At 38.2% G+C, this 17657-nt stretch overlaps 1 protein-coding gene across 1 annotated transcript in view; it reads left to right on the top strand.

Annotated features, from left to right (window-relative positions):
• LOC127446435 (ubiquinol-cytochrome-c reductase complex assembly factor 1) overlaps window positions 1-1212 on the top strand; it is a 38139-nt gene extending 36927 nt beyond the window's left edge. The window contains exon 9 of the mRNA XM_051707337.1: window positions 585-1212. Within this exon, the coding sequence (XP_051563297.1) occupies window positions 585-719 (135 nt within the window). The 3' untranslated portion in view covers window positions 720-1212. The remainder of the gene's footprint in view (window positions 1-584) is intronic.
• The last annotated feature ends 16445 nt before the right edge of the window (window positions 1213-17657 follow it).

The following is a 17657-nucleotide window of genomic DNA, read 5'->3' as shown; positions in this document are numbered from 1 at the left end:
AAACTAGCTTCATACCATGTGGCCCACGTTTGGTTTTTGACCATTTAAAATGTGGAAAATTAAACAGTTCATGCATGAAGCCACATTGAGAGCCCCGTATGTCTGGAATTAAACCATATAGGGCCTTAAAAATGAAGATACAAAAAGGGAAGCTTTTTCTGAACCTAAATCTAAAGGATATTAATATACCCCCCCCCCCCCCCCCCCGACCTGATGTTTATAAAACATACAGTGCCTGTTTAAATGGTTAAAATTAACCTTCATTATATAATTCACTCTTGTCTGATTATATCTGTGATTTTATGTTGTTCACTTGTTTACCCAACAGCTAATATAAAAATATGATGATATGATATTGGAATTTTAGTTTAGAGGAAAGAATTCAATAATAGGATTAAACATCCTAATTAAAGACAGTTTTGAACTACGTGTTTGAAACCATCATATAAACACTGCTAGCATTTATGCAATTGGACTTTTGACTCAAAACCTGAGATATAGTGCCCCTTGTGGCAACGTGCCCCTGTGACAACAAGCCCCTGTGTCCCTTGTAGATTATACAGATGTTCTTTTCTCCAACACAGATGCAGTTCATTGATGCTCTGGATGGAGAGGACCTTCTTTTAACAGGAGAAGTGAAATGGCGCCCCCTGGTGGAGGAAAATGCAAAGAGCATCCTGAAAGTTGCCACGCCAACCTACAATGATACTGGCCTCTAAGAGTCTACACCTAATGAAACGACATTATATAGAGATGCCAATCAGAACACGATCAGCCAATGAGGAAGCAGCACGCACCTGATTAGCCACACCCTCTTCCCCTCTCTCTCTTTCTCAGCCTGACTTTCCCTGACTTTCTCCAGTGGTTAGTCAGTTTTACACATCAACACAGTGTTGGGAATTAAAACACAGGTGCACACACACAAACGCACACATGCATTTGTTCTCATGTATTGAGAGTATTAAGGACTCATCAAAAGGGTTTTGCACTGTCTTTTTCTCAATATATAGAATATTCTTGTATTTATATATATCTCTGTCCTTACTGCTGCAATGCCAATGTTTGTAGGAGAAATACCCTGGCTTTTTCACTTTACCTCAACGTTTTCAGTGCGGGCAGTTTTTTTAAGTTGTACTCTCAATGTGTTAGAGGAAAATCAGTGTGTGTGAATGCGAGTGTTTTTTGTCAGAGTTTGTCAACCAATAAAAGCACTTCTAGAGTAAATACCTCAGGAATTCTCTGTGTATTTCGGTTTCATTTTATCCATTCAATCTGAATTTCTCTTCAGGAAAGCATACTTACATACTACTATGTATACTGTTTCTGCATTCATGTAATGCCCAGATGAATTACTGCATTTTCCAAAATGTGCAGTATACAACAGAGATTTGACCTTCGAAGAATGACGAATGAACAGAAGTAATATTGGTCACAATGGTCTTTTTGCTCAATATTTATCAGACTGCCAAAATTGACATTTTTACACAAAATTGAAATAAAAATAATAATCATTTTTATTTGCCAGATAAATAACGTATATGTATACTGACAGTGTGTACTGCACAGTATTCAGTAACTAGTGAGCTAGTTTACCATTCTGGTTATGTTCAGAATGGAATACTAATTTACTGCATATTGTGCTGTATATAATGTATACCACCTACTATTTTGTTTTTAAATGGTATGTGAAACAGTGCACCTTATGCAACAATCAACATTTCAAAGAGCATGTTTCAGCGAGTGGCTTTCAGCTTATCAAAGAAATAAATATGGTTATTGTGCAGTTTTAATCCAATTTTGGGGAGAAATGGGTTGACTTTTGCCAGGCCAATCAAATAATGAGACAAAAAGGAGATGTTAAAAATCACAGATTATTTCTGGTTCATCCATCACATAAGAGAGAAGTAGGAAGACTGGTTTGGTAGTAAGTTATTTTAAATCTAGCCACGCTCTCTATATATACAGTGGCAAGAAAAAGTATGTGAACCCTTTGGAATCAGCTGGTTTTCTGCATTAATTGGTCATAAAATGTAACCTCAATTTCATCAAAGTCCCAAGTATTGTCATACACATTGTGATTAAGATAACACACAAACAATTATAATAGTTCATGTCTTTATTTAACACATTATTTATGGTTTTACTTTGATGTTTAGGGTCATTGTCCCGCTTCATCACCCAACTTCTAATGAGCTTTAGATGGTGCACAGCCACCCTGACATTTCCTGTGGGATATCTTGATGATAAGCTTGGGAATAAATTTTTCCCATCAATGTTGGCGAGCAATCCAGGATCCAAAGCACCACCAAATCATGATGCTCCCTCCACTGTAATTCACCTTTAGAGTGATGTTTTCATGTTGGTATGCAGTTTCCCCTTTTTTTGCCAAACCTAGTGGTGTGTGTTCTTCCCAAACAATTCAGATTTAGTTTCATCAGTCCACAAAACATTTTCCCAGTAGCATTGTGGAGTGTCAAGGTGGTCTTTGGCAAACTTCAGGCATGCAGTAATCTTTTTGGTGGAAAGCAGTGGCTTCCTTCATAGTGTCCTGCCATGGAAACCCTGCCTGGTTAATGATTTCCTTATACTAGACTCATGAACAGAGATGTTAACCAATTCCAATGATTTCGTCAAGTCTTTAACTGTCAATTTAGGGTTCTTTTTTACTTCATTGAGCTTTATGCAGCGTGCCCTTTGAGTCATCTTGGCTGGACGGCCACTTCTAGAGAGAGTAGCCACAGTACTAAATCATCTCCATTTATAGACAGTTTGTCTAACTGTGCACAGATGAATATCTAAGCTCTTCTAGATAACTTTGTAACACTTTCCAGGTCTATGCAAAGCAACAATTCTTGATCGGAGGTCTTGTGAGATCTTTTTTTTGCTAGGCATTGTCCACATCAGCAGATGCTTCTTGTGAATAGCAAACTCAAAATATTTGAGTGCTTTTTATAAGTCAAAGTAAATCTAACCCACACCTCCAATCTCGTTTCATTAATTGAATGGCAGGTTTGCCAACTCGCCGACTCTAATTAGCTTTTGTTGACATAAGCCTAGGGGTTCACATACTTTCTCCAACCTACACTGTGAATGTTTGAATGATGTATTCAATATGTACAAGAACAATGCAATATTTGTGTGTTTTTAGTTAAAACAGATTGTGTTTGTTCATTATTGTAACTTAGATAAAGATCAAACCAGATTTTAAGACAAATTTATACTAAATTCATGTAATTCCAAAGGGTTCACATACTATTTCTTGCCACTGTTTCTGTGTCGGCCACATCCACACTAATCTATTAAAGTCTGGAAAACAAATTCGCTTTCAGGCCACGTCCATACTAATCTGTTTTCGTTTGAAAACGCATTGATATCGCTACGTTTACGCCTCTCCATACTGGAACAACTTTTACCATCCGAAAACGGAGCATCTCAAAAACACTCTCCATTAGCACTTTCTTCGGAAAACAGTGATGTTAGTAAACTTTTCAAACCGAGGCCACGTCCACACTAATCTGTTTTCAGTTTATTAACGTCATTGTTTTCCGAAATATGCAATCATTGAAAGCATTTTCTAAACACATAAAGCATGTTCCAGTGTGGATAAGAGGTGTAAACCTAGCAAAATGTATGTGTTTTCAAAAAATACAGAAGTGTGGACGTGGACTTAGCAACAGAAGATTGATAGTTGTGGGTCAGTCGTAGGGCCAGAGATTGTTTGTGGTTGCTTAATAGGTTGTTGTAGCAACAGCAGGTGTTCTGTTTTGAACCACTGAACTTTTGACAGCCCATCTGCTCTGCGTTCATCTCAGAACGTTTGTCCAAAAACCCTTGTCTATATCTTAATTATAAGGAAGTTATAACCAAAAACTGGGTCATTATAAAAATTAATTTTAGATACTTAAATTGATTTTAATTGGTTATACAGTGGTGGCCAAAAATAATGGCAACCTTGGTAAATATGAGCAAAGAAGGCTGTGGGAAAAAAAAAAAATCTGCATTTTGATATTTCATTCAAATAAATTCACAAAAATCTAACCTTTAATTGAAGTAAAACAATTGAAACAATTCAATACTTTTTGCAACCTCCCTTTGTCAAGATCTGAGTCTTCTCTTATAGTGCCTAATGAGGTTGGAGAACACCTGACAAGGATCTGAGACCATTGATAAATACAGAATCTCTACAGATCCTTCAAATTCAGAGGTCCCTGTTGGTGGACTCTCCTCTTAAGTTCACCCCACAAATTTTCTATGCGGTTCAGGTCAGGGGACTGAGATGGCCATGGCAGAACCTTATGGTCAGTGAACCATTTTTATGTTTGTTTTGGATCATTGTCCTGCCGAAAGATCCAACCAGGTCCCATTGTAAGCTTTCTGGCAGAGGCAGCCAGGTTTTTATTTTTTTATCTGTCGGTATTTGATAGTGTCCATGATGTCATGTATCCGAACAAGATGTCCAGGACCTCCGGCAGAAAAACAGCCCCACAACAAAAGCAAACTGAAGATGCTTGAGTTTGTTGTTGGATGAGAGCTTTTTTTTCTTGAAACCCTCCCAAACAACTTGTGGTGGTGTAAGTTATGTCTGATATATTTTTTTGAGACTTTCTGACCCCAAGACCCATCTAATTTCTGCAGTTCTCCAGCTGTGATCCTTAGAGATTCTTTGGCCACTTGAACCATCATCCTCACCATGCGTAGAGACAATATATAGACACACGTCCTTTTCCAGGCCGATTCTTAAGTCCTCCAGTTGATTGGAACTTGTAAATTTTGCCCTGATGGTGGAAATGGGCATTTTCAATGCTCTGGCTATTTTCTTATAGCCACTTCCCATTTTGTGAATCTCAACAACCTTTTGCCGCACATCAGAAATATATTCTGTAGTCTAACCCACTGTGATTGATGATTAAGGGAATTTGGCCTGTGTGTTACCTCATATTTATACCCCTGTGGTACAGGAAGTCATGGCTGAACAATTTTATGTTCCTAGTCACCCAGGTGCACTAAAAAATTTAAAATATGAATGGGAATATACTTCAGATATATTTTAATCATAATAATTTCTAAAGGTGCCAATAATTGTGGCCAACGTGTTTTGGAGAAAAATATTTATTTCATAATTAGATGTTTCCCCTCTTTTAATTGTTTTACTTCAATTAAAGGTTAGATTTTTGTGATTTTTTTTTTTAATGAAAGATCAAAAAGATAAACAATGCAGATAATTTTTCACAGCCATCTTTGCTCATATTACCAAGGGTGGCAATATTTTTGGCCACCACTATAAGTGATCTATGCTGCCAATAATGGAAGTTCTAAGGCATTCCCAGTATGAAGTAATGTTCTAGGTTCAATACAAGTTAAGCTCTGTTGACAGAATCTGTGGCATGCTGTTGATTTTCATAGAAAATAAATTCACAGTTTGAAAAAAACAAACAAAATTTTAACTTACATTAAAGCACTTACAATGGAATTCATGTAGTGCCGGTAAATCCGGTAACTTTTGCATGAAATGCACACACCCACAGAAAATACTTTGGTAATGCATAACCAGAGGTTCATCTGCCTAGTAGTCCCATTGTATGATTTTGTCTAAGTTTTAGACAACTTTACAGCTCAATATTTTTTTCTTTACAAAAGACTTTTTGAAAAAGTGGTTTAACAAATATACAAGCTGCACATTCCTGTTTGTTAACCCTTTTAGGAATCTCTTGCCCCATTGACTTCCATTATAAGTGCTTTACTTTAAACACAATTTTTGCTGGATTTTACAACTGAGTTTAGATTATTTTACATTTATGCATTTGGCAGACTCTTTTATCCACAGTGACTTAAAGTGAATTCAAGGTATACATTATATCAGATGGTGTGTTCCTTGGGAATAGAATCCATGATCTTGGCATTGCTAGCACTATGTTGTACCAGTTGAGCTACAGGAACTGTAAATGTAAATGCATTTTCTGTAGTAATCATCTGTGAAAATGGTGCATTCCGTTAAAAAACAATGAGAAAAACAGAAAAGTCATATTCATTAGAGAAACATTCTTTTTGAGACAACAGGGGGCGCTCAAATTTACCAGAAACGTTGTTGTGCATTTGATACGTTTGAACAGAAAAACTCACCAATTCAATGTTTTGAGGGGAAACAATCCCATAACAGTATATAGTGGTACTAATTAAGACTATTGCAATTTGAAAACCCCTTAACCAGAAGTAATAAACGTAGGCATGTAACTTGATCTGCAAATTTGCTCTACAGATATGCAAAATGAGTCAAATTGCGCAGTTTGATGGGGAGAGGTGTGCTATTACTTTATAAAGCTAGCAAATATGTAAAATTTTTGCCTGGTGGATAAAACAGGTGAGAAAAATCCTATAGACATATTGAATGAAGGATTTTAGCCATATCTAGAGACTTGGAGGTAGACTCTTGGCAACCAAGCACACGTCTCACGATATTGCAAAATGTAAATATTGTTATGTAACTACTGATCTCCTGAGATTTTCACACACATCAATCTCTAGAATTTTCTCAGAATGGTGCCAAAAACAAAAAAAAACATCCATTGAGGGGCAGGTTATAACCAATGGAAACGCCTTGTTGATGAGAGAGGTAAACGGAGAATGGCCAAACTGGTTCGAACCTACAAAATCTACGGTAACTCAGCTCTGTACAACTGTACAAATTGCAGTAATTCATCTGGGCATTACATGAATGCAGAAACAGTATACATAGTAGTATGTAAGTATGCTTTTCCGAAAATAGCCAGAAGAGAAATTCCTATAGTGCTCAATCAGATTGAATGGATAAAATGAATGCTATTTTGAGATGTGGGTTGGTGCTGTTTTGGCGGCACGATGGGGACTTACACAATATTAGGGAGGTGGTTTTAATGTTGTGGCTGATCAATGTGTGTATATATAAACTCAGCAAAAAAAAGAAACGTCCCCTTTTCAGGACACTGTATTTTAAAGATCATTTTGTAAAAATCCAAATAACTTCACAGATCTTTATTGTAAAGGGTTTAAACAATGTTTTCCATGCTTGTTCAATGAACCATAAACAATTAATGAACATGCCCCTGTGGAACGGTAGTTAAGACACTGACAGCTTACAGACGGTAGGCAATTAAGGTCACAGTTATAAAAGCTTAGGACACTAAAGAGACTTTTCTACTGACTCTGGAAAAACACCAAAAGAAAGATGCCCAGGGTCCCTGTTCATCTGCATGAACGTGCCTTAGGCATGCTGCATTGAGGCATGAGGACTGCAGATGTGGCCAGGGCAATAAATTGCAATGTCCGTAAAGTGAGACGCCTAAGACAGCGCTACAGGGAGACAGGAAGGACAGTTGATCGTCCTCGCAGTGGCAGACCACATGTAACAACACCTGCACAGGATCGGTACATCCGAATATCACACCTGCGGGACAGGTTTCAGGATGGCAACAACAACTGCCCGAGTTACACCAGGAACGCACAATCCCTCCATCAGTGCTCAGACTGTCCGCAATAGGCTGAGAGAGGCTGGACTGAGGGCTTGTAGGCCTGTTGTAAGACAGGTCCTTACAGACATCACCGGCAACAACGTCGCCTATGGGCACAAACCCACCTTCGCTGGACCAGACAGGACTGGCAAAAAAGTGCTCTTCACTGACGAGTCATGGTTTTGTCTCACCAGGGTTGATGGTCGAAATGAGCGTTACACCGAGGCCTGTAATCTGGAGCGGGATCGATTTGAAGGGTCCGCCATGGTCTGGGGCGGTGTGTCACAGCAGGCAATCTCAACACTGTGTGTAACAGGGAAGACATCCTCCTCCCTCATGTGGTACCCTTCCTGCAGGCTCATCGTGACATGACCCTCCAGCATAACAATGCCACCAGCCATACTGCTCGTTCTGTGCGTGATTTCCTACAAGACAGGAATGTCAGTGTTCTGCCATGGCCAGCAAAGAACCCGGATCTCAATCCCATTGAGCACGTCTGGGACCTGTTGGATCGGAGGGTGAGGGCTAGGGCCATTCCCCCCAGAAATGTCCGGGAACTTGCAAGTGCCTTGGTGGAAGTGTGGGGTAACATCTCACAGCAAGAACTGGCAAATCTGGTGCAGTCCACGAGGAGGAGATGCACTGCAGTACTTAATGCAGCTGGTGGCCACACCAGATCCTGACTGTTAGTTTTGATTTTGACCCCTCCTTTGTTCAGGGACACATTATTCAATTTCTGTTAGTCACATGTCTGTGAAACTTGTTCAGTTTATGTCTTAATTGTTGAATCTTTTTATGTTCATACAAATATTTACAGGTTAAGTTTGCTGAAAATAGAAGCAGTTGAAAGTGAGAGGACGTTTTTTTTTTTGCTGAGTTTATATATATAATGTGGACTCATCGGACCAAAAAACACGGTTCCACTGTTCTACTTTTCATCTAAGATGAGAACGAGCCCAGAGAAGTCGGCAGTGCTTCTGGACAGTGTTGATGTAGGGCTTCTGCTTTGCATAGTAAAGTCTTAACTTGCATCTGTGGATGCAGCAGCGAATGGTGTTGACTAACAAAGGTTTACTAAAGTAATCCCAAGCCCATGTTCATGATATCCATTCCAGATGAATGATGTTTTTTTAAGACAGTGACGTCTGAGGGATTGGAGATCACATGCATTCAGAAGTGGTTTTCGTCTTGCCCTTTACGCGCATAGATTTTACCGGATTCCTTGAATCTTTTAACTACATTGTGCATTGTAGAGAGTGAAATGCCCAAAATCCTTCTAATTTGTCTTTGGGGAACATTGTTCTCAAAGTGCTGGATTATTTGCTGAAGCATCTGTTGGCAAATTGACAAGTTTCGATTGATCCTTGCTCTTGAAGGACTAGGCTGTTTTTGGAGGCTCCTTATATACTGACACAACTACCTCACCTGTTTAACATCTCCAGTTTCACATCGGCTTGTTATTTTAACTCGTCAAATTGTTATTAGTCTTAAATGGCCCGTCTCAACTTTTTTGGAGCGTGTTGCAATCATCTGTTTATAAATTACTGTACATAAAAATAAAATAAAAAAACAATGAAATTCACAAGGTAAAACATCATATAATGTGTAGTTGTCGTGTTTTCAATATAGCAAAGGGTGAATATAATTTACAAATCACTACTTTTTTTTTATTAGCATTTTTCATACTGACCCAACTTTTTTGGAATTGTTGTATAAATGTGAATACCACCAAAGAAATACAAAACAAACCAATAACTTGAATAAGTTACATTTTCACGTTCGAACGGGGGATCAGTTATCAGATTTGAGAAAGTGTATCAGTAGTAAAAAAGTTTGGCTTAAAAATAACTGGCTTAATATTATTGAATCAGTCAGTCAATTTATTGTCCAAGTAAGATACACTAAAAGGGAATTTTTCTTGGTACATTGTTCCACAACATAGACACATAGATACTGTACATAAATAAAGTATACAATACAACTAATAAACTAATACCATCCCTATTCTGATCACTGTTTGCTGATCGTTAGTTGGTCAGGAGTGTTGACAAGTCAATGTGTCATCCAGTGTCATGTGCCTGTGAATGTCTGTCTGTCTGTCTATCTGCCTGTCTATCTCTTAAAAGTGTTTAGATATTGAAGTATTTAAGTAATTACATTCAAGTATATTACCTTCAAACTTCTAGACTTGTGATGTTTTTAACTTTTCCAGAGGACTTTTCCTTCTTTAGTTTCATGTTAGAGTTTTGCATTTCAGAAGCCAATCCCAAATTCAGGGATTTTTGCAGGAACAGTCGTAAAACAGATGAGTCAGTGGAGGGTGATAACGTGCATAAGGATGTTATTTAATCTCTCTGAACTCCTTTTCCTGCTCACATGATGTGCTTGTCATTTTCCTGTCACCCTAAGGGCTGCTCAAAGTCTTTTGTGTGCTGAGCTGCTGAGACCCGAGTGATTAAAGTGATAGTTCACCCAAAAATGAAAATTCTGTCATTTGCTCACCCTCATTTTGTAACCTACCTATATTACTATGTTGTTGTTGTTGTTGTTGTTGTTTATTTATTTATTTATTTTTATTTTTATTTTTTGTGGTTTTTTCCCCCTATTTTACCTATATGATTTCCTTTTGTGTTCCATGGAAAAAATGAAGTCATACTGGTTTGGAATAACATGAGGGTGAGTAAATAATGACAGAATTTTCAGTTTTGGGTGAGTTGTTCCTTTAAGTATAATTAGTGAGTTGAGGACTGTTCTAATCAGTAAATTACTGACTTCCTCAAAGCTTCTGTGGTTTTTCATGACTAACCTGGATAAACATGTGGCTGTCGTGTGATCTGTAGAGCTTATGACAAACGAAAGACAAGTGAAACACATGCAATTAAACTAGACTGTTCTTGGTATTGCCATTCTCTGGCAAGACTTATGACACTTACGATGCACTTGCTTTGTACTGAATAAATTCGTAACTTCCCTGAGTTTCAATGACTTGCAGAATTCCCCAACTAACTTTTAGACAATGAGCCTAAAGCCTTTTGTTTTTACATAAGGAAGTGGTTTCAATTATTTTAACCGAGACACTCTTATAGGCATTTCTCTTCTGAGAACTCAATCAAACTGACCTACTTCATGCTTGGTAGGCCTAAAGAGAGCATCGGGTTTTTTATTTTATTTTTTGTTGTTGTTGATGTTGGTATTATTAGTGGTGCTTATTTTGCATATCACCACCTACTGGGCTGTTGTGCAATTATGATTTATTTATTCTTTTTCTCTGCTTAATCCCTTCTTTTTTTCTTTCTCCTCCCTGCTCAGTAGGTAGGGATATACACAAATAATGTGAATAGCAAAAAACTCTGTCCTCCTGTGAAAGTGCATAGAAGGGCTGATGAAAGTATAGATTTATAGTAAAAAAGGACCTAAATATTGATCTGTTTCTCACCCACACCTATCATATCGCTTCTGAAGACATGGATTTAACCACTAGAGTCATATGGATTACTTTTATGCTGCATTTATATGCTTCAAAGTTCTCGCCACTATTGACTTGCATTGTTTAGACCTACAGAGCTGAGATATTCTTCTAAAAATGTTTGTTTGTGTTCAGCAGAAGAAAGAAAGCCATACACATCTGTGATGGCATGAGGGGGAGTAAATGATGAGAGAGTTTTCATTTTTGGGTCAACTATCCCATTAACAAAGCTACAATTTAAAAAAAAAGATAGGCTTTAGGTAAGAAATAGTACAGTGGTCGACCAGCAAGACATTGCATGTACGCGTTCCTATTTTTTTACATGATTAATTTGCTGCATTTGTATTCTTCAAATGCCATCTGACTGTGTGATGGGAAAATTTAAGCTCTGAAGCTTCTCAGCATAAAGAGAATAGCACAGTTACACTCGTATTAAAGGGATAGTTCACCCACAAAGGAAAATTCTATCATCGTTTACTTACCCTTTTGTTGTTCCAGACCCATTTGACTAACTCTCTTCTGTGAAACACAAAAGGAGAAATTGCAATGAATGTACATGTCTTTTCAATACAATGCCAGTGGATAGTGACTCACTTTAAAGCTTAAAAAAGGACCCGAAAGTATCATAAAACTAGTCCATGTAACTCGTGCATCATATTCCAAGCCATGATTCATTTTATCCATGAGTGAAAGTGTCCATAAACAAGGTGGTTACCGAGATTAAGCAAGTAACATTTGGCAGGTCATGTGATCCCAAAATGGCGGCCCCCATGAGGAGACCCTCTCCATGTAGAATAAAACAGCTTTTATAAGGTTACTGAAATGACTGGAGTCTTCATCTCCATCATCATGAACAGTATTTATTGTTTTAACAATTACTGAGAAACATTCTGTGTTCTTCAACACTTTTTGAAACATCTGCCTGTATTTAAGTTTTTGTTTATTTATCTGTTAATGAAGGTTATTTAAGTGGTTAAGCAAGACCAATGTTTTTGGCGGCAGTGTGTTTGAAGGTTATCTGCTGAGATAAAGCGTTCACAGTCTACAGTCAAGTCATTTTTATTTGTATAGCGCTTTTCACAACACATATCGTTTCAAAGCATCTTTACAGAAAATCATGCATTAACAGAAAATGAAACTGTAATATTTATAAAGTCTTAGAGCGATCATTGTGTAGTTTGATTAAATTTGATTGTACATTTTGTATAAAATATTAAATAATTAAATAATAATTGTATTTAGAACCCCTGTGAGCAAGCTGATGGCGACTGTGGCAAGGAACAGAGTTACAGGTACCACACGCTTCAGTGACTGTCTTCTGTTGACCTTTTCTTGGCTGCAGACATGAAGGACCTTTGAATCTGATTTATGGTGGATTACTCTCAACCCTTGAAGCACCGAGCAGCATTAGACTTCATGAAACAAAGGTCTTGAGGGTGAAAACTGCTGTGTTCAGTGGTATTTCATGGTTAGTTGTCCACATGTCTTGGCATGAGATAAACTTAGTAAACATGATTTATATAGTTATATAATTTAATAGCATGCTTTACTTGGAAGTAATGACTGAAAAGCATGATTATTAGTTAATGATTGTTAATAAGATTCATTAGTTACATTAGATTTAATTATGTTATGAAAATAAAACACAATTTATCTAATTATTATATGTGCATTCAGACATTCAAATTATTGGTCAATGAATATGGGTTTTTCAGTGACTGATTCTTAAATTTGCTGAATTATCCATTTATTTGGAGGTCCATTAGGGCTGCAGGAAGTCTACCACTGGCGATGATCTGACCCCAATAATGCATCTGTCCTTGTTTATATATATTTTTATCAACACTGAAAATAATTTATTATGAGATACCTTGCAATTGCGTGAACGTGAGTCTGTCATAATCAGAAAAAACGGAAGTTCCCCCTCCGTTGTACAAGTAGGTTTCGCCCAACTCGTGTAGGTCGATCTGTCACGTGGTACCTGTTACTTTTCTCAGCGCTGGTTAGGATGGGCCAATCACAGTCGTTTATTATAACTGAATGAGGATTTTAAATAATGCAGAAGAGGATTTCCATTCACACGGGTTTCTCCTGTTTTTCCACTCCTCCTCCCGGTGTACTCCCGATTTACAATTTCTCCCAATTAACTCATGTTTTTCCACATCCACACATTGCTCATGAGAATGTATTAGACCTCCAGATAGGGTTGGTTGCCACCCGTACCATAAAATACAAGATCGACACGTATTTAAATATGAAATGACGCGAGTTGTCCTGTAAGCTGGTCAGATGGCATCATGGCAAAAGTGTTCCAGATCGTTAATTTAACATTGATATAAGTTGGAAATATTTCGTACGGTGAGTAAGGGATCGTCTGAAAAGTCGACACATTGAGCTGAAAAGTGCTAATACTGTGAAGGGTGTGGTAAGGGACAGTCTGAAAAGTCCATACATTGTGATAAAACGGTGGATATTTTTATTGAAAAAATAAATGTTAAATGTTCATTAAGATGTACAGAATTACACAGATCCAGCAATGTATGAATACAATCACTGAGTTATAAAGATAATAAGTACAGATGAAGGGGGAAAAAATAAATAATAAAAAACACAACATAAAAATACATATAAACCAACACAGATGTATAAATAAATAAGACAAAGAAGATAAATAATTGAAGACATAAAACTAATTTTAGTTCTCAGCATATAAGAAAGGATATACACTTTTTATTATGAATAACTCAAAAAGCATTTAGTGCTAAAACGGTCAAGGATGGGGTAAGGGACCATCTGAATACATTTCTTGGTATTATTCATCTTCAGTGTGGTATAACTGACTGGTACCGCCACTCCCTCCCCTCCCAATCTTTCAGGTTTTGGCAGTTATGGTCTGATATCATACACTGTATAATTAATTAAGAGAATGTATAATTTTATATTTATCTGTGCATTAATTTGAACTGTTATTATGCATTGTGTAAAATGTTGCAATGAAAGATTACAACCCACCGACAACTTACAGTACATTTAAATAAACTTGAACTTGGTGCAAACTTGTTTGGGAAAACAATTGGCCAGGTGTACCTACTTTCAGAACTGTATGTACAAGGCCATGGTTTTGCTGAAACAAGTGAGACTTGCCCTTGCTGTGGGCTATTATCTGTCTTATAAGTTCAGAGCCCCACAGTTGAGATTTTGACATCAAAATGACATGTGGGCCTAATCACTGTCATTACCTTTCCTTATGGATTCAATCTAATTCAGCAGCGCTTTATCATCACAAAGAATTTCATCAAAAGACTGTGTAAATTTGTTAACTAGATAAAGGTTGTCAAGACAAACTTTGATGTTGGCTAAAAGTTTTAAAGTTTGGTGGTTATGTTGAAATCACAGTAAAACAAATAACCTGCAAGCTAGCTAGAAAGTCAGTTTAAAGTTAGAGATAGGGAGTTACTTCAAGCAGATTAACGGTTTTGTATGTACTTGTTTGCATTTGAATATTTTGACAGTTGGAGTTTGACAGTTGGCTTATTTGAACATTCCTTCAATCCACCCTTTTCCTACGTCCCGTGATGCTTAGCGAAAAATATGGGCGTTACTTCCATTTTCAAGTTAACACAGCTGTTGTTGCAGCATACATCCATTCATTCTTTCGTTGTGGTGTTGGGATTTTGAGGAGAGCATGTATGATTTATTATGGACATACAGTACATCAATCACTATATCAATGTCTTACTGAATGTTAATAAACTGCAAAAAAGCCATAAAGACAAAGAAAGCACAAACAAAACCGGCTCACTGTTTCTCCCAGATGCAGTTGAGATTTAATCTAAGCACAAATGCAACATTTCAAGCTAAATTATTGGTTGTTTTAGTGGAGTACCTGTGTTAGTTCAGCTTCAGATGTGTGTGCTTGTCATCTTGTCACCCTGCATGTTCAAATCAGACAGACACACTGAGGAAGAGCTGTGAAGTTCTCATACTTGGGTATGTAATTGCTTTTTCAAGTTTTCCAATCGGATTGTTTTAAATGCGCATGTAAGTTTAAACTTTTGTTCGGCAGGTGATTAACTGGTAAGAGGTGGTACTTTGCTGCTGTCCGGGATGCATCAAGATTTTAAACTTCAAATGCAATGTTGTTTTTGACTACCTAGTGCGTGCCAGGCCCAGTTGCATTCCCACTGTCACTTCCGGGGCTTCCTCAGGGCTAACGGCCAAGCGCCCCGGCCAATTAACCATGGCCCAAAGAAGGCCAACTTGGGCAACTTAGGCAGGGTCAGTGTCAAAGGCGGAGTTTAGCTGAGGTAGGTCAGAGGGTCAACACTCCTTTCCCAATTTTTCATATCTAGCTACCAGTTTACCTCAAGGAAGAATGGAGAATTGTCAGTACTGGTCAGTGGACGAAATCAGGGCTCTTCTGAATATTTGGGCTGATGAAAATGTGCAACGTCAGATCGACGGCATTTGCCGAAATAAAGACGTGCTTAAGTATATTGTAGCTGAACTTGCCAGATGATCAAAAATCGGGAACTATAGACTTACATTGATGGAATGTTCAAATTGGCCAATGGAAGAATTCATGGCAAATTAGTTTATGACAAATGTGCCATGAACTCTCAATTTTTCGTAAGGGCGAGCATTCCATTGGCCAATTTGAACATTCCTTGCCACAAATTCGCCACTGATAATTTTAACATGCTTTGGAACAAATTGTCCATTGTTGCCAAATGTTTGCCAGAGGTTCACCTCTACCGCCGAGCAGTTGCAAACTTCTGGCACACATCTCTGGCAAATCAAAAGCTCATTTTCATGTGACAATAACGAGCGACAAATTTAATACAAATGTGCTGCAATTTTGCATCTAGTTTAGATTTTTTTGTAAGGACAGTAATTCAAACTCCACTTGCCAAAAATAATTTAAAAAAAAAAAAAAACCCACAAAAGGCCAAAAAAAATCTTCTTTTAAACAAAGTTTGTCTTGACAAACTTTACCTCTCTAGTTAACAATTATTTTGTAAAGATCCAGAGAGTGAACCAGTAAAGATTAAAAAAGTTCTTTATGTCAAATTATCTTCTTATGCCAATTTAAGGGCAAATTTGATATAATTTCTTTCAAAAATGCAGACAGAAAAGGCAAATTAATTTTTCTGTAGAAAAAGTAAATGGTGCCAGTCGCTGTCACAATGGTAGGGTGCTCTTGGTTGTTGTCAAGGCGTTGCTAGGTGGGTGCTAGATGATGTAAAATAATGTAATAATTCAACAATACGATGATAACTACCTGTAATCAGTTTATTCAAAAAAATCCAACAACAGAAGAACCGTGCTTACATGACATTTAAAATCATCAGATGATTCTTTGCTTATGACATCAAAACGTAAAGTCACGCATAGCTACAACACTTGCAAACATTGGATAAGTGTTATATAAACTCTTTAGCGATCAGTTTTCCTATTGACACAGTTGGGGGCTTTTTCATGTGAATTAGACATGAGCATCTCGACAAACCTGCTTCGTCAGTTCTAATGAGATGATGCGGTCATTGCTTCACATATTAGTATAAATCAACAGCAATGATTCAATTCATTTGCAGTGTATAATAGCGTGAGTCATAAAGTTATTGTAAACTCAGCAAAAAAAGAAACGTCCTCTCACTTTCAACTGCATTTATTTCAGCAAACTTAACATATGTAAATATTTTTATGAACATAAAAAGATTCAACAACTAAGACATAAACTGAACAAGTTTCACAGACATGTGACTAACAGAAATGGAATAATGTGTCCCAGAACAAAGGGGGGGGGGGGGGGGGTCAAAATCAAAAGTAACAGTCAGTGTCTGGTGTGGCCACCAGCTGCATTAAGTACTGCAGTGCATCTCCTCCTCATGGACTGCACCAGATTTGCCAGTTCTTGTTGTGAGATGTTACCCCACTCTTCCACCAAGGCACTTGCAAGTTCCCGGACATTTCTGGGGGAATGGTCCTAGCCCTCACCCTCCGATCCAACAGGTCCCAGACGTGATCAATGGGATTGAGATCTGGGCTCTTCGCTGGCCATGGCAGAACACTGACATTCCTGTCTTGCAGGAAATCACGCACAGAACGAGCAGTATGGTTGGTGGCATTGTCATGCTGGAGAGTCATGTCAGGATGAGCCTGCAGGAAGGGTACCACATGAGGGAGGAGGATGTCTTCCCTGTAACGCACAGCGTTGAGATTGCCTGCAATGACAACAAGCTCAGTCCGATGATGCTGTGACATACCACCCCAGACCATGATGGACCCTCCACCTCCAAATCAATCCTGCTCCAGAGTACAGGCCTCGGCGTAACGCTCATTCTTTCGACGATAAACGCGAGACCGACCATCACCCCTGGTGAGACAAAACTGCGACTCGTCAGTGAAGAGCACTTTTTGCCAGTCCTGTCTGGTCCAGCGAAGGTGGGTTTGTGCCCATCGGCGACATTGTTGCCAGTGATATTTGGTGAGGGCCTGCCTTACAACAGGCCTACAAGCCCTCAGTCCAGCCTCTCTCAGACTATTGCGGACAGTCTGAGCACTGATGGAGGGATTGTGCGTTCCTGGTGTAACTCGGCTGTTGTTGTTGCCATCCTTTACCTGTCCCGCAGGTGTGATATTCGGATGTACCGATCCAGTGCAGGTGTTGTTACACATGGTCTGCCACTGCGAGGATGATCAGCTGT

This window comes from Myxocyprinus asiaticus, chromosome 9 (genome assembly GCF_019703515.2).
Source record: "Myxocyprinus asiaticus isolate MX2 ecotype Aquarium Trade chromosome 9, UBuf_Myxa_2, whole genome shotgun sequence".
In the NCBI taxonomy this organism is placed as follows: domain Eukaryota; kingdom Metazoa; phylum Chordata; class Actinopteri; order Cypriniformes; family Catostomidae; genus Myxocyprinus; species Myxocyprinus asiaticus.
This window is presented reverse-complemented; position numbering and strand designations above follow the sequence as displayed.